The 22,500-nt window shown below is 39.8% G+C and overlaps 1 protein-coding gene across 1 annotated transcript in view; it reads left to right on the top strand.

Moving 5' to 3' along the window:
- Nucleotides 1-22,500, top strand: part of epha10 (EPH receptor A10) — a gene marked incomplete at both ends in the record, with an annotated part of 230,214 nt that overhangs the window by 53,498 nt on the left and 154,216 nt on the right. Inside the window, 2 exons of the mRNA XM_079829729.1 lie at nt 10,984-11,048; nt 18,975-19,644. Of these exons, the coding sequence (XP_079685855.1) occupies nt 10,984-11,048; nt 18,975-19,644 (735 nt within the window). The remainder of the gene's footprint in view (nt 1-10,983; nt 11,049-18,974; nt 19,645-22,500) is intronic.

The raw sequence follows: 22,500 nt of genomic DNA, 5'->3' as shown, positions 1-22,500 counted from the left end.
TCGCCGCATAAATTGTCTGCGTGCAAAATATGCGTGGCTAGCATGATTTCATAATCCCTGCATTTTCTTTGCAAAAAAGTCATATATTTTAGTAGAAAGTTGAAAAATGTTTATTTCACACAAGAGCCGCCATTTCCCACTGTTGCCATGGGAACGTTTTGAAGTGACATAATTACCCGAAGCGAACGTCATCGAAAAGCTGCAAACCCCCGTGGAGAAACCACAGATATCGCTGAAACCATGAGGAAGCACGAAAACTCCCATTGGCCAACAGAAATAACAGCAAAAGACCAAAGCAAAGCAGTTTCCCGGTGTGATGACCGATTTCAAAACACAGCATCATGAAGCTTCAGTGAGTCGATTCAGTGGTTCGGAGCATTATGAATCAGTGAGTCGATTCAGAGGTTCGGAGCGTTATGAATCAGTGAGTCTATTCAGCGGTTTGGAGCGTTATGAATCAGCGAGTCGATTCAGTGGTTCGGAGCGTTATGAATCAGTGAGATTCAGCGGTTTGGAGCGTTATGAATCAGCGAGTCGATTCAGTGGTTCGGAGCGTTATGAATCAGTGAGTCGATTCAGAGTTTCGGAGCGTTATGAATCAGTGAGTCGATTCAGCGGTTTGGATCGCAAAAGTCACAAATTTTAGCAGTTTGACACACAATCCGAATCATGAATCGACTCACTGATTCATAAAAGCTTCATGAGGCCGTGTTTTGAAATCGTCATCACTATATAAGTCGTTATTTAGGGTTTTTTTGCACACAAAAACTATTCTCGTCTTCATAAAGTTATTGTAGATCCGCTGTAGTGAGATGGACTTTGTAACGACGTCTTTATTACCTTTTATGGGTCTTTTATCGCATAAAATTGCATAAATATCCCGCATTTTCCATGGCATTTTTTAAGAAAACGTGCCGCATAATGAAGGATTTCTGCCCACAACAATCACACAAAAGAGCCGCATTTTTCTGGAAGGACTGGAATGAGGACGCATGGGTTGGGGATGAGTGTGGAGAGAGCTGTGGGCTGAAACACTTGCTCTCCTCATCTCCTCCTACAGTAAAACTCTGGCTAACTCCACATGCTCTTCACAGGACTCAGAGCGGCGTTTAAAGCTGGATGTGTCAGTCTCAGTCATTCCATGAACATTTAATGACCCTGAATCACTTGTTAAGCACATGAGCTCATTTGTCTCGTCGCTCTGACAGCTGAGAGGTTCTGGTGGGCAGATCGTGACGTTATGAGCGAGCCGAGCTTCAGCGTTCAGGAACACTGAATCAATAGGGAGCCGTCACTCACATCTCCGAACCACCGTCACAGCTTACCCCCCCGACTCAAGCAAACACAGAACATCTCGTCCCACAGGCCGACTGCAGGATTCTGGATACATTGAGAATCACGATATTTGGTTTAAAGTATACATTTTGGTCATAAAGACTTCTCTTGTTTCATTACTGGATGAATCTCTTGAATGAATGATTCAATGACTCACTCATAAAGACTTCACTTGTTTTATTACTGGATGAATCAGTGTTTTTGAACAAATCTCTTGAGTGAATGATTCAGTGACTCACTCATAAAGACTCTCTTGTTTCTTTACTGGATGAATCAGTGTTTTTGAACGAATCTCTTGAGTGAATGATTCAATGACTCACTCATAAAGACTTCACTTGTTTCATTATTGGATGAATCAGTGTTTTTGAACAAATCTCTTGAGTGAATGATTCAGTGACTCACTCATAAAGACTCTCTTGTTTCTTTACTGGATGAATCAGTGTTTTTGAACGAATCTCTTGAGTGAATGATTCAATGACTCACTCATTAAGACTTCACTTGTTTCATTACTGGATGAATCAGTGTTTTTGAATGAATCTCTTGAGTGAATGATTCAATGACTCACTCATAAAGACTTGTTTCATTACTGGATGAATCAGTGTTTTTGAACAAATCTCTTGAATGAATGATTCAATGAATCACTCATAAAGACTTCACTTGTTTTATTACTGGATGAATCAGTGTTTTTGAACAAATCTCTTGAGTGAATGATTCAGTGACTCACTCATAAAGACTCTCTTGTTTCTTTACTGGATGAATCAGTGTTTTTGAACAAATCTCTTGAATGAATGATTCAATGAATCACTCATAAAGACTTCACTTGTTTCATTACTGGATGAATCAGTGTTTTTGAACAAATCTCTTGAGTGAATGATTCAATGACTCACTCATAAAGACTTCACTTGTTCCATTACTAAATGAATCAGTCACTCGAGAGATTTGTTCAAAAGCACTGATTCAATGACTCACTCATAAAGACTTCACTTGTTTCATTACTGGATGAATCAGTGTTTTTGAACAAATCTCTTGAATGAATGATTCAATGAATCACTCATAAAGACTTCACTTGTTTTATTACTGGATGAATCAGCGTTTTTGAACAAATCTCTCGAGTGAATGATTCAATGACTCACTCATAAAGACTTCACTTGTTTCATTACTGGATGAATCAGTGTTTTTGAATGAATCTCTTGAATGAATGATTCAATGACTCACTCATAAAGGATGAATCAGGCTTCAACTTTCCTCCAAAAGGTGATTTACTCTATTTTAATTGCTACTGTAGACATCAGTGTTTATATCCAAACTGTAAACCTTCTGTGAGGATCTGAATGATAATGATCCTGTGTGGTTGTGAAGCCGTTTCATATCTATACATGTCTCTGGGTCAGAACACGGATCTGAATGTTTGCTGTACTCAGACCTGTCAAATGTTTAATAGACATGGAGTTGAATCATTTAGGAATACGATTGACTCGAGAACGCAATTCTAATTTCCACCATGACTCCAGCAACTTTTTTTCAACTAAATATCCAAATAAATCTAATTATCAAACTAAATTAACCATATAAACTAAATTATTGATCTAAAGCCCACACTGTCACTGTATGATAATTGAAATGAACTGATGACATCACCGTTTTCTCCAGAATGGCTACACGGCTGAATAAAATTGTTGCATTATTTTCCTGTTTAAAGGATTAGTTCACTTTTAAATAAACTTCTGCTGATAGTTTCCTCACCCTCATGTCATCCAAGATGTTCATGTCTTTCTTTCTGCAGTCGAAAAGAAATGAAGGTTTTGGATGAAAACAGTCCAGGGTTTTTCTCCATATAATGGACTTCAATGGGCTCCAAACGGTTCAAATGACAGTTTCAGTGCAGCTTTAAAGGGCTTTAAACGACACCAGATGATGAATAAGGGTCTGATCTAGACAAACCATCAGCTTCTGAGAGAAACCCAGCAGTATTTATGATATTATTTTACCTCTTATCAGACGAGTGTGATCATCTCTGAGCTCAGACATAACTTCCGGAGAGTGAGGTCAAATACGAGCGTGGTCATAGATGTATACGTAGATGCCTCATTAGCGCCTACACGGATCAGTAGAATGAGGCATCTACTATCAATATATCTATAACCACGATCTAATTTGACTTCACTCTCCGGAAGTTATGTCTGAGCTCAGAGATGATCACGCTCGTCTGATAAGAGGTAAAATAATATCATAAATACTGCTGGGTTTCTCTCAGAAACTGATGGTTTGTCTAGATCAGACCCTTATTCATCATCTGGTGTCGTTTAAAGCCCTTTGAAGCTGCACTGAAACTGTCATTTGACCCGTTTGGGTCCCATTGAAGTCCATTATATGGAGAAAAACCCTGGACTGTTTTCATCCAAAACCTTCATTTCTTTTCGACTGCAGAAAGAAAGACATGGACATCTCTGATGATATGGGGGTGAGGAAACTATCAGCAGAAGTTTATTTAAAAGTGAACTAATCCTCTAACACTGTAAAGCTGCTTTGAAACAATCTGCATTGTTAAAAGCGCTATATAAATAAACTTGACTTGACTCCTCGTTGACCAAACGCAAAAGCTCATCCGAATGGCTGATTTAGTTCCTCTCAATCCTCTTTTCCTGAAAGCAACTTTTCATTGGTGCCTGCCTCTGAGCCTGGCGATGTCAAGATAATGTAAGCGCCAAGCGAGCGGGGTTTGGGAAGGATGTCGTGTTGCGTTGGCTCGGAGGGGGGCTGTGTTTGTAAAGCGGGCTGTTCGCCACCATGACCCATTTGGAAACGATGCCAAGCTGATCAGAAAGAAGAGCGAGAGCGACTGAGGTGCTGGTGAATACGCCTCCCCCTGTGCGGAAGCCCAGGCAAGCAGCCGGCATTATGAGCCAGCGTCTCCATAGAGCCCCAGAGAAAAGCCAGCGCTCTTTAGACCCCGATGGCGGAGCTGAAAGTTTAATGAGGTCATAAAGGTCTGTATGGGGCTTCGACTTAATGTGCTTTGCCGTTCGCTTGGCTTTAACGCCACAAGCGAGTGCACGTACACATCGTTTCTGAATCTGTGTGTGTGTGCTTATTAGAGGGATAATGTTGGGCCGATGAGCGTCCCGCAGGTCTCTGGACTCTGATTGGTGCGTTCTGTGCTTTATGTATATGTGCAGATAAGCTGCGTGGAAGAGAGTTGAACAACATGTGGCTAATCCCCTCTATTGAATTTTATGGTTCTCGTATTATAATTCTTTCACTGGGATTCACAGAAGTGTGTTGGTTTGACAGGGAGATTAGTGACATAAGCACATCCTTCAGTCAGTCTTTGACGTTGTCTTTGTTTGTGAGGCTGAACTGGGTTTTGGGGATGAGGGAAAGCTCCTAATGTCTGGAGGGAAGTGTTTAATGTAATGAAGGTTATTTGGGGTGAGCACATTTGCTAAAGAGAGACACAATGTGTATTTTTTGAAATTCAAATGAATGGAGTAGTTTATGCATTATGTTGTTCCAAACCTGAATGGCTTACTTTCCTCTCTTGTATATGTAAAATGAAATGTTTGGCAGAATGTCCTGCTCTTTATCTATATAAACTGAGAGTGTGAAAGAATGTTGACGGTGTCTGAATACACTTTGGCTTGACTGTAGTACATCAGGGAAGAATGTAGGAAGAACTTGGTTCTGTTAATCGGTTGTTGATTGGATGGAGGCAGATCTGAATCCAAGTTATGCAAATTTTGAAATAAGGATCGAAGCAATTCAGTTCAATGAAGTTACATGAGTCCAGACAAATAACAATCAGATCAAATATAGCTGCAAGCAGCCATTAACGGGGCCAAGCGGAACAGAAGCAAACAAGGAAGCTAGCAGCAGACCAACTGAAAAAATGAGTCAAGACATTTGAAGCAAAAATGTTAAAACTCCACATTGAAAAATTTAGTTGTATAGAGCCAATTTCATATTTTGTTAAATTATAGCGCCACCAAGAGGCACAATCCAACAATTTTTTTATTTGTCTTCGGAGTGAGCCCATACACGTCTGCGTCAATTTTGGTGAAAATATCTAATTTCGTTTTGGAGTTATAGACATTTATATGAAAAAACACGCAAAAAATGACGGACACCCGACTTTGATTGGATTTTACTCCCTTACTATCAATATTTTTACATTTGTGGAATTAGCGAATGGCTATCGATCTATGTTTCCGATTTTCTGGCGCTGGTTTCGTCTCGATCGGAGTAGCGGTTTCGAAGATATCCACTAATGTTTTTTAAGCACTAAATTACTGCACTGCACAAACCATACGCTGAAACCTGGCAAGTCTGGTATCGTTGGACTCGGCAAGGATTCAGGAGACAAAAAAAAAGTTACTCCCATGAAAATAAGTCAATCACACCCAAAGTTATAAGCGTTTGAAAAAAAAAACTATCCACTAGGTGGCGCTGTTTCGAAACTTCTCAGGTTCCTTCAGGGCATCGTGCTGATGACCCATACCGAGTTTTGCAACAATCCGTTCATGTGTTCATAAAATACAGCATTTTAGCACATAATCCAAAATATCCGACAGCCAAAATGGCCGATATGGTAACTCGGCAAGGCACCCTGAATCTAACGAGACCACTTTTATGATTTTTGGACAAACGGTTCAGAAGTTATAAGCAAAAATAGCCATTTTTTGTATCTCCGGACCAGTAGGTGGCACTGTGCCGAAACGCTGCATGTTGCCTCAGGTCATGCTTGTGATGACATGTACCAAGTTTGGTTTGAATTCGAGAAAGCGTTGTGGAGATATAGCCTCAAGTGTGTTTTCGCAACCGCTACGTAAAATTTGTTTGCGCGTTTATCAAAAACGATTTGACGAATCAACTTGAATTCCATGTTTTTTTGTCAGCATGTCTGAAGATGATCTTGTTCAATTTTCGTGAAAATCAGAGTAACGGCCTAGGAGGAGTTTGCAAAAGTAGGTTTTTATATATAACGTAGTTTAATATAATTTTAAAATAATTGTGTCTCTATCCCTTAGGGTTCAAAAGTTATTAGCATAAACAGGAGTGAAACTTTGGACAGGTGGTGGCACTAGAGGGATTGAGTTAGGGACTCCAAAATTGGTGTGGTTAATGTTGGACCAGTCCTCTATCAGTGTGGCAAATTTCGTAACTTTCCCGCAAACGGTTCTATGGGCTGCCATAGAATCCAATAGCGGAATAATAAGAAATCTAACGGTTTCAATAGGAGCCTCCGCACCCTAATAACATGCTTTTAGAAAATAGAGTTTAAAAAGACTATCCATGTGTGTTCCACAAGTCAAATGGGTTTGGAATGACGAGGGCGAGTAAATGATTCCTCCTCCTACTTGCTTTTGCAGTTTTTCTGCCTCTTACTTTGAAAGACCTCGCCCGTCTCTCTGACTGACTGTAGTTTGTGTAGTTTGTGTAGTTTGTGTAGTTTGACCTCGTCTCTGTTAGTCTCTTGAAGGTCGAGTCAGTCGGGGGCCGTGTCAGCGGAAATCAAATGGCATCTTGTCCCCTAAAAGAGGAGCGGCCGAGCAACAGCTGTTCTGGGGAAAGAAATCGACTCAAACCAACCGAAGCGAAGTCAGAACACTGGAATTTATGTCTTTGTTTACCTCAGAAAACCTTGGGAATGTAAAATACTCAGCCCTGAGTTCATTTGACTTGGCAGTCACAGGCTCTGAGTCAGGCTGTAAGACACAAGTGCTCTTGTGGCAGAAGTGACGTCTAATGGCTGGTAATGAAGAGGCTTTCAGACGAGTGTTGTGATGATGTCAGAGCCGAGAGCTGATGCTGTGTCAGTGGCATTTACTGGTCTCACATGAGCCAGCGTTTGTGATGTCAATGAATGATGAATAATTCAGCTGCTGGTACTCCAGCATGTTTGGCTCAATGATGGGAGATGTGTTATATTAGCAGAAGTATTGTGTCAGTGAGTTCAGGTGTTCGAGCTCTAGGCCTGCAGACGCTTCTACACAGGGTGGGGTTGTTTTTCAGGGGTTAGTTCCAGTGAAAGGAACTCTTAATGCAAGGCATTTTGGACAATTTCATGCTCCGAACTTTGTGGGTCCAGTTTGGGGACGGCCCCTTCCTGTCCCAGAATGACTGCTCCAGTGCTCAAAGCGTCTCCATAAAGACATGATGAGGAGTTTGGTGTGGAGGAACTGGAGTCCTGACCTCAACCCGATAGAACAGCTTTGGGATGAATTAGAGCGGAGACTGCCCAAACTCTCCTGCAGCCCTTTCTGTCCTCCCCATCTACACATTTATTGGACCAATAGTTGATTCCACCTCAAACTCACGCCATTGGTTGAGCCAGAGGTTGGACTGTTCGAAGCCATAGTGTCTAAACTCATTGCAAATGTATTTGTCTCTGCACATTATGCTGGGAAAAGTGAGTATTTTAGCATCAGAAAAGAGACACGTCACATTTTCCATCTTGTAGTTTTGTGCAGGTTTAGACATGGTGTTTTAGGAGTGGTGCTGTCCGCGGTGCTGAAATGACCCTATGCACTGTCCAGGGTCCTTAAACCCTCTATGGTACGCAATATGATTTCAATGAGGAAAAAATATTTGTGGTGTTTTTCCTGCTTAAAATAGGGCACTATAACAATAGCAATACAATTTTTCTAGGGCTGTCAAAAGATTAATCGCGATTAATCGCATCCAAAATAAAAGTTTGTGTTTACATAATATATGTGTGTGTACACTGTTCATTATTATTTATATATAAATACACACACAAGCATGTATATATTTAAGAAAAAAATATAATTTTTATATATAAAACATTTATATTTATATATATTATAAATTATATAAATGTATATACATGCAAATATTTCTTAAATATATACATGAATGTGTGTGTATTTATATATAAATAATAATTAACAGAGTACACACCAACACATATATTATGTAAACACAAACTTTTATTTTGGATGCGATTAATCGTGATTAATCTTTTGACAGCCCTAAATTTTTCATACTTTTTTTTATTAATTTTTTTAAAAGTTTGTTGTCTCAAGGCAACATTGTACCACAACGGACAAATTTAAACATTTGAGATTTTAATTTAGAAAAAATAAATATATTTATTAAAAGCATCGATTTCTTTAACCAGACACCTGAACAAACACATTTATCCAGTTTATAATGTATTACAAATTTCATATTTAATAAAATTTAACATTTCAAATTCAGCTGTTTTTTCTCAGGCAACATTGTACCATCGAGTAACACAAGACCAAACCATCACATCAAGTTATCATCTCCATCTTCATCCTCATCTCCATCTTCATCCTCATCTCCATCCTCATCCTCATCCTCATCTCCATCTTCATCCTCATCCTCATCTTCATCTTCATCCTCATCTTCATCTTCATCCTCATCTCCATCTTCATCCTCATCTCCATCTTCATCCTCATCTCCATCTTCATCCTCATCTCCATCCTCATCCTCATCCTCATCCTCATCTCCATCTTCATCCTCATCCTCATCTTCATCTTCATCCTCATCTTCATCTTCATCCTCATCTCCATCTTCATCCTCATCTCCATCTTCATCCTCATCTCCATCCTCATCCTCATCCTCATCCTCATCTCCATCTTCATCCTCATCTTCATCTTCATCCTCATCTTCATCCTCATCTCCATCTTCATCCTCATCCTCATCTTCATCTTCATCCTCATCTCCATCTTCATCTTCATCCTCATCTCCATCTTCATCCTCATCTTCATCTTCATCCTCATCTCCATCCTCATCCTCATCTCCATCTTCATCCTCATCTCCATCTTCATCCTCATCTCATCTCCATCTTCATCCTCATCTCCATCTTCATCCTCATCTTCATCCTCATCTCCATCTTCATCCTCATCTTCATCTCCATCTTCATCCTCATCATCCTCATCTCATCTTCATCCTCATCTCCATCTTCATCCTCATCTCCATCTTATCCTCATCTCCATCTTCATCCTCATCTTCATCTCCATCTTCATCCTCATCTCCATCTTCATCCTCCTCTCCATCTTCATCCTCATCTCCATCTTCATCCTCATCTCCATCTTCATCCTCATCTCCATCTTCATCCTCATCTCCATCTTCATCCTCATCTCCATCTTCATCCTCATCTCCATCTTCATCCTCATCTCCATCTTCATCCTCATCTCCATCTTCATCCTCATCTCCATCCTCATCCTCATCTCCATCTTCATCCTCATCTCCATCTTCATCCTCATCTCCATCTTCATCCTCATCTCCATCTTCATCCTCATCTCCATCTTCATCCTCATCTCCATCTTCATCCTCATCTCCATCTTCATCCTCATCTCCATCTTCATCCTCATCTCCATCTTCGATCTCTCCCTGCCGGATTGTCACTATGACCTCATCTTCCTCATCCTCATCAGTTGTGTTTTATACCTTTTTTTAAGTGCTATAGAAAACGTGCAGATCATAATATATGCAGTTATAGTATGTGAATTGCTAATCTTATACGTGCATTACAAAATCATGCAAAAATGCAAATACATTTGGAGAATTTTAACTCTTTTCCTTACAAATATACTATATTCGTATCCAACCCAGTGTGTCTGGTTTGGCCTTATGCGATTCCATTATGGTACAACGTCGCCTTGAGGCAACACACAGTTTTTTGTTATTTACTCTGAAACATTTGATGACATATCATGTAAAGTTCTTGAAAATACTTACCAGTGAAGGTGACTCATGTTTTTTGTGGGTGATTAACTGGGTGAAAAATGCACTTTTCATTGGAGAAAATATGGAGCCATGTGGCCTGTGCACATGTGCTGAAACAGGACACAAAATGGACCCCTGTGGGGGTCCAATTTTTTGCACTTTCATTGATTAGTATTTGAGTTCTTCTTCCCAGAGATAGGTTTGACCAATAAATTGGTGTTTTATTGTATTAAAAATGGACTATGTTGTCTGGAGGCAGCACCGCACCGTAGAGGGTGGAGCAGTGTTTCTGAGTGGTGAGCGCTGTCCAAGGTGCTGAATTATAGGATCTGTCCCTGCAAGCCTTGTCCAAGGTGCTGATTCAGAGCCGAGCTCTATTCGTGTCAAGGGCATCTTTTTAAAGTGTTTACACAATCCTGTACTTGTCCAAATCGCTGAATAACAACATTCAACGGTGCACTGCTCATTTTAATTCAGTTTGTAAGCGGAGTTTCACATTAAGGCTTTGTAATTGTAAAAATGCAGCAGAAATGACAAATGCCAGCCTGAGTTTGCTTCACAGGCCTCTTGGGCTCTATTGCATCATGGTGGTGTTGTACACATTTCGTTTCCCTTTGAGAATTGACGTTTAAATGTTAAACCAGCACAGTATTGTGCCCGGTTGAAACTCGTGAAGATTCTTGTGCTTGTCCGAGATGATCAGCTGATGAGCGATGCTCTTGATTCCACAGAATCTGCAGGTCTGTCAGTCCCCATTTGAGCTGTAATTCGCCTCTGATGCAGATCAACAGCCCGTCCGCTGGGACTGTGTGCTCGGGATTATTAAACACTCTCAGCTCTATGTGTTCTGACAGCGAGAAAGAAAATGCAGAACATATAATTGCGATTTAATGAGTCTTATATTGTTTCTCTCTTGCTTTTGTTTCTCTCCAGTTGTCTTGCTGAATTCTAAGGAGTCCCAGGCAGAGCTGGGCTGGACCTCATATCCTTCTAATGGGGTAAGAGCTTCATGTCTATTTATTAGGTTATTGTTGACTAAAAGAGTTCATGGAGTAGTGGTGTAATGACATATCGTTAATCGCTATAAAAATGTAACCGATATGATTTGCGATATAGAGTTAGTTTTACCCAAGGCTCAGCTTTACTGTATTTTTCACCCATACTCATCCTCATGTCTTTTCATTTCACTTCCAAACACAAATTAAGATTTTCTTCAAGAAACCAAAGAAAGATTTCTGTCCCTCCATTTAATGTCCATTCCTCTCTTTAAAGATCCATAAAATGTCATAAAGACATCGTAAAAATAACTAATCGAGTGTCTAATCCAAATCTTCTGAAGAGACACGATGGCTTTATATGATGAGCAGATTTACTGCAGCAAACACGGACGTCCAAACGCTTGCGTGGCGAGAAAAAACAACATGAGAGTAAACGCAAAATGAGCTAAATATTTACAGTTTGAGAATTAGTAATTTTGACTCGCTTTCCTGTGATTAGAACTGTGACTGATGGCATTGATCATCGAAGCGCACACACACTCCTCAAAGTGGAAGCACATACATCATTTAAATCACCAGATCATATTTAGTTTTAGTAGTGTGATTATTCAAAGCGCTTTAGATGGTTTAATCTTATATGTAAAGTGCATTAATAGCGGCAGAGGCGGGACATAGCAAGCACCGAGAGTGTGTGTGTGTGTGCGGCGCAAGTAATGAGTGAGTGAAAAAAAAAAAAGTTTTTGGAGTTTCAGTGAGATTATTACATTAAATGACGTATCGTATCGTGAGTTCAGTAGCGTGATGGATATCGTATTGTGAGTTCAGTATCGTGATGCATATCGTATCATGAGTTCAGTATCGTGATGCATATCGTATCGTGAGTTCAGTATCGTGATGCATATCGTATCGTGAGTTCAGTATCGTGATGCATATCGTATCGTGAGTTCAGTAGCGTGATGGATATTGTATCGTGAGTTCAGTAGCGTGATGGATATCGTATCGTGAGTTCAGTATCGTGATGGATATCGTATCGTGAGTTCAGTATCGTGATGGATATCGTATCGTGAGTTCAGTATCGTGATGCATATCGTATCGTGAGTTCAGTATCGCTATACATATCTTATCGTGAGTTCAGTATCACGATACATATCTCATCTTGAGTTCAGTATCGCGATACATATCTTATCTTGAGTTTAGTATCACGATACATATCTCATCTTGAGTTCAGTATCGCGATGCATATCGTATCGTGAGTTCAGTATCGTGATGGATATCGTATCGTGAGTTCAGTAGCGTGATGGATATCGTATCGTGATGGATATCGTATCGTGAGTTCAGTATCGTGATGGATATCGTATCGTGAGTTCAGTATCGTGATGCATATCGTATCGTGAGTTCAGTATCGTGATGGATATCGTATCGTGAGTTCAGTAGCGTGATGGATATCGTATCGTGAGTTCAGTATCGTGATGGATATCGTATCGTGAGTTCAGTATCGTGATGGATATCGTATCGTGAGTTCAGTAGCGTGATGGATATCGTATCGTGAGTTCAGTAGCGTGATGGATATCGTATCGTGAGTTCAGTATCGTGATGGATATCGTATCGTGAGTTCAGTAGCGTGATGGATATCGTATCGTGAGTTCAGTATCGTGATGGATATCGTATCGTGAGTTCAGTATCGTGATGGATATCGTATCGTGAGTTCAGTATCACGATACATATCTCATCTTGAGTTCAGTATCGTGATGCATATCGTATCGTGAGTTCAGTATCGTGATGGATATCGTATCGTGAGTTCAGTAGCGTGATGGATATCGTATCGTGAGTTCAGTATCGTGATGGATATCGTATCGTGAGTTCAGTATCGTGATGCATATCGTATCGTGAGTTCAGTATCGTGATACATATCTTATCTTGAGTTCAGTACCGCGATGGATATCGTATCATGAGTTCAGTATCGTGATGCATATCGTATCGTGAGTTCAGTAGCGTGATGGATATCGTATCGTGAGTTCAGTAGCGTGATGGATATCGTATCGTGAGTTCAGTAGCGTGATGGATATCGTATCGTGAGTTCAGTATCGTGATGGATATCGTATCGTGAGTTCAGTATCGTGATGGATATCGTATCGTGAGTTCAGTATCGTGATGCATATCGTATCGTGAGTTCAGTATCGCTATACATATCTTATCGTGAGTTCAGTATCACGATACATATCTCATCTTGAGTTCAGTATCGCGATACATATCTTATCTTGAGTTTAGTATCACGATACATATCTCATCTTGAGTTCAGTATCGCGATGCATATCGTATCGTGAGTTCAGTATCGTGATGGATATCGTATCGTGAGTTCAGTATCGTGATGGATATCGTATCGTGAGTTCAGTATCGTGATGCATATCGTATCGTGAGTTCAGTATCGTGATACATATCTTATCTTGAGTTCAGTACCGCGATGGATATCGTATCGTGAGTTCAGTATCGCTATACATATCGTATCGTGAGTTCAGTATCACGATACATATCTCATCTTGAGTTCAGTATCGCGATACATATCTTATCTTGAGTTCAGTATCGCGATACATATCGTATCGTGAGTTCAGTATCGTGATGCATATCGTATCGTGAGTTCAGTATCGTGATACATATATTATCTTGAGTTCAGTTGCGTGATACATATCGTATCGTGAGTTCAGTATCGTGATACATATCGTATCGTGAGTTCAGTATCGTTATACATATCGTATCGTGAGTTCAGTATCGTGATGCATAACACATCATGAGTTCAGTATCGTGATACATATCTTAACTTGAGTTCAGTAGCGTGATACATATCGTATCGTGAGTTCAGTATCGCAATGCATATCGTATCGTGAGTTCAGTATCGTGATGCATATCGTATCGTGAGTTCAGTATCGTGATGCATATCGTGATGCATATCGTATCGTGAGTTCAGTATCGTGATGCATATCGTATCATGAGTTCAGTATCGTGATGCATATCGTATCGTGAGTTCAGTATCGTGATGCATATCGTATCGTGAGTTCAGTATCGTGATGGATATCGTATCGTGAGTTCAGTATCGCGATGGATATCGTATCGTGAGTTCAGTATCGTGATGCATATCGTATCGTGAGTTCAGTATCGTGATACATATCGTATCGTGAGTTCAGTATCGTGATGGATATCGTATCGTGAGTTCAGTATCGCGATGCATATCGTATCGTGAGTTCAGTATCGTGATGCATATCGTATCGTGAGTTCAGTATCGCGATGCATATCGTATCGTGAGTTCAGTATCGCGATGCATATCGTATCGTGAGTTCAGTATCGTGATGCATACCGTATCGTGAATTCAGTATCGTGATGCATATCGTATCGTGAGTTCAGTATCGCGATGGATATCGTATCGTGAGTTCAGTATCGTGATACATATCGTATCATATCGTATTGTGAGTTCAGTATCGTGATGGATATCGTATCGTGAGTTCAGTATCGTGATACATATCGTATCATATCGTATCGTGAGTTCAGTATCGTGATACATATCGTATCGTGAGTTCAGTATCGCGACGGATATCGTATCGTGAGTTCAGTATCGTGATAGATATCGTATCGTGAGTTCAGTATCGTGATGGATATCGTATCGTGAGTTCAGTATCGTGATGGATATCGTATCGTGAGTTCAGTATCGTGATGCATATCGTATCGTGAGTTCAGTATCGTGATGCATATCGTATCGTGAGTTCAGTATCGTGATGGATATCGTATCGTGAGTTCAGTATCGTGATGGATATCGTATCGTGAGTTCAGTTTCGCGATGGATATCGTATCGTGAGTTCAGTATCGCGATGGATATCGTATCGTGAGTTCAGTTTCGCGATGGATATCGTATCGTGAGTTCAGTATCGCGATGGATATTGTATCGTGAGTTCAGTATCGTGATGCATATCGTATCGTGAGTTCAGTATCGTGATGCATATCGTATCGTGAGTTCAGTATCGTGATGCATATCGTATCGTGAATTCAGTATCGTGATGCATATCGTATCGTGAGTTCAGTATTGTGATGCATATCGTATCGTGAGTTCAGTATCGTGATGCATATCGTATCGTGAGTTCAGTATCGTGATGCATATCGTATCGTGAGTTCAGTAGCGTGATGCATATCGTATCGTGAGATCAGTATCGTGATGCATATTGTATCGTGAGTTCAATATTGTGATGCATATCGTATCGTGAGTTCAGTATTCTGATGCATATTGTATCGTGAGTTCAGTACCGCGATGGATATCGTATCGTGAGTTCAGTATCGTGATGGATATTGTATCGTGAGTTCAGTATCGTGATGCATATCGTATCGTGAGTTCAGTATCGTGAAGCATATTGTATCGTGAGTTCAGTATCGTGAAGCATATTGTATCGTGAGTTCAGTATCGTGAAGCATATCGTATCGTGAGTTCAGTAGCGTGATGCATATTGTATCGTGAGTTCAGTATCGTGATGCATATCGTATCGTGAGTTCAGTACCGCGATGCATATCGTATCGTGAGTTCAGTATCGTGATGCATATTGTATCGTGAGTTCAGTATCGTGATGCATATCGTATCGTGAGTTCAGTATCGTGATGCATATTGTATCGTGAGTTCAGTATCGTGATGCATATCGTATCGTGAGTTCAGTATCGTGATGCATATTGTATCGTGAGTTCAGTATCGTGATGCATATCGTATCATGAGTTCAGTATCGTGATGCATATCGTATCATGAGTTCAGTATCGTGATGCATATCTTATCGTGAGTTCAGTATCGTGATGCATATCGTATCGTGAGTTCAGTATCGTGATACATATCGTATCGTGAGTTCAGTATCGTGATGGATATCGTATCGTGAGTTCAGTATCGCGATGCATATCGTATCGTGAGTTCAGTATCGTGAAGCATATCGTATCGTGAGTTCAGTATCGTGATGCATATCGTATCGTGAGTTCAGTATCGTGAAGCATATCGTATCGTGAGTTCAGTATCGTGATGCATATCGTATCGTGAGTTCAGTATCGTGAAGCATATCGTATCGTGAGTTCAGTATCGTGATGCATATCGTATCGTGAGTTCAGTACCGCGATGCATATCGTATCGTGAGTTCAGTATCGTGATGCATATTGTATCGTGAGTTCAGTATCGTGATTCATATCGTATCGTGAGTTCAGTATCGTGATGCATATCGTATCATGAGTTCAGTATCGTGATGCATATCGTATCATGAGTTCAGTATCGTGATGCATATCTTATCGTGAGTTCAGTATCGTGATGCATATCGTATCGTGAGTTCAGTATCGTGATACATATCGTATCGTGAGTTCAGTATCGTGATGGATATCGTATCGTGAGTTCAGTATCGCGATGCATATCGTATCGTGAGTTCAGTATCGTGAAGCATATCGTATCGTGAGTTCAGTATCGTGATGCATATCGTATCGTGAGTTCAGTATCGTGAAGCATATCGTATCGTGAGTTCAGTATCGTGATGCATATCGTATCGTGAGTTCAGTATCGTGAAGCATATCGTATCGTGAGTTCAGTATCGTGATGCATATCGTATCGTGAGTTCAGTACCGCGATGCATATCGTATCGTGAGTTCAGTATCGTGATGCATATTGTATCGTGAGTTCAGTATCGTGATTCATATCGTATCGTGAGTTCAGTATCGTGATACATATCGTATCGTGAGTTCAGTATCGTGATGCATATCGTATCGTGAGTTCAGTATCGTGATGCATATCGTATCGTGAGTTCAGTATCGTGATACATATCGTATCGTGAGTTCAGTATCGTGATACATATCGTATCGTGAGTTCAGTATCGTGATGCATATCGTATCGTGAGTTCAGTATCGTGATGGATATCGTATCGTGAGTTCAGTATCGTGATGCATGAGTGTTTTATAAAGCGCTTCAAACGAATGCCTAAGCGTAATGTTTAACGCAGGTTGGCCTGTCACATGATCGGACTACAGCTGATCAATGGGCTTTCTCCATCATTTTCCCATCTTTACAAGGATCTGTAGTTTCTTGTCCTTCTCCATTCCCCCTCTGTAAAACCTCCTCATGTCTGCTGTAGTCCCAGTATGGACCGCTCTGCCCTCGCCAGATAAACCCCATTTGTCATCTCTGCTTCCTATCTCGCATCCCCTTCTCTCTTTCTCAAAAGCACGTGCTAAAGATTACATACATGGTTTGATTCGCAGCTGAGATGAGCTGGAAGACGTTTCGTCATTTGTAACGTTATCTGAGGAGAAATGCTGCATGCTGGGGGGCAAGCTGTTATTTGTTTAGCTTGTTAATTCTGGACCTGACAGCGATTTTAAATCCTCTGTCTCCTGCTCCCAGCACAGCTGTGTGGTCATACACACACACACACACACACACACACACACGCATATACATCTCTGTGGTTTTCAACAGGATGTGTTGAATCCACTGCCACTCACAGTCGTATCAGTGGAGAGACTCAGCCAAACTGCTCAATTCCCTCAGAAACGAAGGATCTTCATTACACTGCAATTAATTGTGAAAACACTGAGCGAGTGTTCGTCTTCAGAGGCTCATTATAATCTCTGCCAGACAATGAGCTTGTTTGTGCTGCTGATTGAAGATGCTTTAGTCTAATATATTCTGAGTTTGATATACTGTAGCTGATCTTTATACAGATTGATTGAACTGTACGCCTTATAAATATAAATGCCAACATGTGATGCACTTCTTGACACAAGTTTACTCTTTGAAACACGCCGGCCTGTAAGTCTAAGGCTAATTTACATCTTTGTGTACAGAGATATGTGCAAATCTCCCCAAAAATGTCCCCTTTTTAGGGATTTGATGCAACAAAGGAAACATTTGAAGAGTAATTAGTATTGGATTTGTTCTGTTAATAAAGGCACTTTGGCCTGTGTGAAAATGTAGGAAAAAAACAATAAATGTAGTATGTTTACTAATGTTTATTTATTTATATTTATTTTGTATATTTAAAATAAAATAATTAAAATAAAAGAAATACTTAATTTAATTTATTTTATTTGTTTTAATAAAAAAATATTATTTTTTATTTTATATTTTTATTTTAATAAAATAAATATATTTTAATACAAAAAAATTTTTATTTTTATTTTATATTTATTTTCTTTTAATAAAATGTTTTTATTTTATTTTATTTATTTTATTGTTATTTTAATTTTTTTTTTAATTAAATACAATTACATTTTTATTTTATTTTATTTTTATTTTATATTTTTCTTTTATGTTTTTCTTTTAATAAAATAAAATATTATTTTAATTTTTTATTGTAATAACAAAAAATTAATACAATTCAATTTTTTATTTAATTTAATTTTTATTTAATATTTTTCTTTATATTTAATATTTTTCTTTTAATAAAATGTTTTATTTTATATTTATTTTATTTGATTAAATGTTTTATTTTAATAAAAACATTTATTAAATACAATTACATTTTTATTTAATATTTTTCTTTTAATAAAATAAAATAAAATATTTTTATTAAATTTTTAATTTGAATAAAAAATTAATACAATTACATTTTTATTTAATATTTTAATTTTATATTTAATATTTTTTTTAATTTTTAATAAAATAAAATATTTTTTATTTAATTATATATTTAATATTTTTTTATTTAATACAAAAATAAAATAAAATATTTATTTTATATTTTTTAATAAAATAAAATATTTTTATTTAATTTTTTATATATTTTTGTAGTTATAAGTGTAGTGTAATTTTGTCATTTTGTTACATTTTAATCCATTGGCATTTTACCAATGTTAATGGATAAATGGCAAAAATGTTGCACTGAATATTGAGAGTCCTTGGTGTTTAACCTGATGTTTTTCTCCTGATATCAGTGGGAGGAGATCAGCGGTGTGGATGAGAAATACAAGCCCATTCGCACATATCAAGTGTGCAACGTGATGGAGCCCAGTCAGAACAACTGGCTCCAGACGGGCTGGATCCGGCGCCAGGGCGGCCAGCGCATCTTCATCGAGCTGCAGTTCACCCTGCGCGACTGCAACAGCATCCCCGGCGTTTCCGGAAGCTGCAAGGAGACATTCAACCTCCTGTTCGCCGAGTCGGACTGGGACCTGGGCCGCGTCACGCGCGAGGATCGCTACAGCAAAATCGACACCATCGCCGCGGACGAGAGCTTCACGCAGGGCGATCTGGGCGAGCGGAAGATGAAGCTGAACACTGAGGTGCGGGAGATCGGGCACCTCAACCGGAAAGGCTTCCACCTGGCGTTCCAGGATGTGGGCGCGTGCGTGGCGCTGGTGTCCGTCAGGGTCTACTACAAGAGATGCCTGTCCACCGTGCAGAACCTGGCCGTGTTCCCGGATACAGTCGCTGAAGCTGCGTTCTCCACCCTGGTGGAGGTCAGAGGCTCCTGCGTCAATAACTCTGAGGTGGACACCGACAGTCCTCCCAGAATGCATTGCAGTGCTGAAGGGGAGTGGCTGGTGCCCATTGGGAAATGCAGCTGCAGCGCCGGGTATGAGGAGGGACACAGTAGCTGTGAGGGTAAGAGTTTTCCTGCATTATCTCCTCATATTTGTTAGTGAGGCCAGCAGGGGGCGCTCACCCTGGGGTCTGTGTGGGTCCTAATGCCCCAGGATAGTGATGGGGACACTATACTGTCACAAGCATGTCCTTCGGATGAGACGTTAAACCGAGGTCCTGACTCTCTGTGGTCATTAACAATCCCAGGATGTCCTTTGATAAAGAGTAGGTGTGTAACCCCGGCATTCTGGCCAAATTTGCCCATTGGCCCCTGTCCATCATGGCCTCCTAATCATCCCCATATATATATATAAGATTGGCTTCATCACCCGGTCTCCTCTCCACCAATCAGCTGGTGTGTGTGTGGTGGACGTTCTGGCACAAAATGGCTGCCGTCGCATCATCAGGTGGTGGTTGAGGAGATTCCCCACTTCTATATGTAAAGCGCTTTGAGTGCCTAGAAAAGTGCTATATAAATGTAATTAATTATTATTATTATTATTATATTCTCCAGTGTTGCGGCTCCTCTCTTCCCAGTCTGTCAGTAACGCTCTGTTTACTTCCTGTCTCTATGAAGCCCCGCCTTCTGAAAAGCACACTGTGCTCTGATTGGTCGGCGTGTGTTGTGATAGAGACAGAGCGACACGCGTCATAATCTGAAGGCCACGCCCACCGGGGGGGGGGGGGACAATCCAACGCTCTCCATTGACTTTGCATTGTGTGAAGCTGCATCCTTGTCATTTCAGACTTATAACAAAAAACAGAACAATGTCTAAAAGCTGCTGTGTGACAAAGTGTACAGCAAACAAGCTAAAAAACACCCAGAAGCAAAAACACAGACATTTTTATAAGCTGTTGACCCAAAAAACGAGCGTTTAAGGACAAAAAAAGTGATTTGTAAACAAATCATCGAATCAGTGAAGCATTGAATCAGTGAATCAGTGAGTCTCATCTGTAAACAAATCATCGAATCAGTGAAGCATTGAATCAGTGAATCAGTGAGTCTCATCTGTAAACAAATCATCGAATCAGTGAAGCATTGAATCATTGAATCAGTGAGTCTCATCTGTAAACAAATCATTGAATCAGTGAAGCATTGAATCATTGAATCAGTGAGTCTCATCTGTAAACAAATCATTGAATCAGTGAAGCATTGAATCAGTGAATCAGTGAGTCTCATCTGTAAACAAATCATAGAATCAGTGAAGCATTGAATCAGTGAATCAGTGAGTCTCATCTGTAAACAAATCATTGAATCAGTGAAGCATTGAATCAGTAAATCAGTGAGTCTCATCTGTAAACAAATCATAGAATCAGTGAAGCATTGAATCATTGAATCAGTGAGTCTCATCTGTAAACAAATCATTGAATCAGTGAAGCATTGAATCAGTAAATCAGTGAGTCTCATCTGTAAACAAATCATTGAATCAGTGAAGCATTGAATCAGTGAATCAGTGAGTCTCATCTGTAAACCAATCATCGAATCAGTGATTCTCATATGTAAATGAATAATTGAATCAGTGAATCAGTGAGTCTCATCTGTAAATGAATAATTGAATCAGTGAAGCATTGAATCAGTGAACGAGTGAGTCTCATCTGTAAACAAACCATCGAATCAGTGAAGCATTGAATCAGTGAATCAGTGAAGCATCAGTCTCATCTGTAAATGAATAATTGAATCAGTGAATGAGTGAAGCATTGAATCAGTGAATCAGTGAATCAGTGAGTCTCATCTGTAAATGAATAATTGAATCAGTGACTCAGTGTAGCATTGAATCAGTGAATCAGTGAGTCTCATCTGTAAATGAATAATTGAATCAGTGAATCAGTGAAGCATTGAATCAGTGAATCAGTGAGTCTCATCTGTAAATGAATAATTGAATCAGTGAATCAGTGAAGCATTGAATCAGTGAATCAGTGAGTCTCATCTGTAAATGAATAATTGAATCAGTGACTCAGTGTAGCATTGAATCAGTGAATCAGTGAATCAATGAGTCTCATCTGTAAATGAATAATTTAATCAGTGAATCAGTGTAGCATTGAATCAGTGAATCAGTGAGTCTCATCTGTAAATGAATAATTGAATCAGTGACTCAGTGAAGCATTGAATCAGTGAATCAGTGAGTCTCATCTGTAAATGAATAATTGAATCAGTGAAGCATTGAATCAGTGAATCAGTGAGTCTCATCTGTAAATGAATAATTGAATCAGTGAATCAGTGAAGCATTGAATCAGTGAATCAGTGAGTCTCATCTGTAAATAGATCATTCTGACCATTTTGGTGAACTCATTTGACTAAAAAAAAAAGGTTCTGGCACCAATCTATGATAAGGCATCAGAAAATGTAATTCTTAAAGGCCCATATTACATTATTACTAATGATCTAATGATTACGCACATAATGGCCTTCAATGGGAACCAACGGCTGAAGGTCCAGATCACTGCAGTTTCAGAGGCTCTGACCAATCCCAGACGAGGAATAGAGTCTGATCCAGACAAACCATCGCCACATTTACAACACACACACACACACACACACACATTTATACACTTTAACCTCAGACGCTCGACTTCAGTGTTGCTCTTCTTCACGGCGTATGATGTCATCACGTGGGAAAGGTCACATGACGCAGGTGGAAGTGCCCAGATTCCCTTTGGGGGGGTTTGGTCAGATTGCCTGATTCGATGCGTCTCATGATGTTTGATTGGCCGTCATCGGCTGGTTTGGCTTCAGGAGGTCAGACGGACGCCAGCGCTGTCCTGCTCTCACTACAGCTGACCAGTGTGTGTGTGTGTGTGTGTGTGTGTGTGTGTCAGTGAGAGATTTCACAGGCCATCTTGAGGATGGTGTGGGAGTGGCAGTCGTTCACACGTACA

The sequence above is a fragment of the Gobio gobio genome, assembly GCF_949357685.1.
Source record: "Gobio gobio genome assembly, chromosome: 11".
Lineage (NCBI taxonomy): Eukaryota > Metazoa > Chordata > Actinopteri > Cypriniformes > Gobionidae > Gobio > Gobio gobio.
Note: the sequence above shows the minus strand (reverse complement) of the source record. Positions and strands in the feature narration are given on the sequence as shown.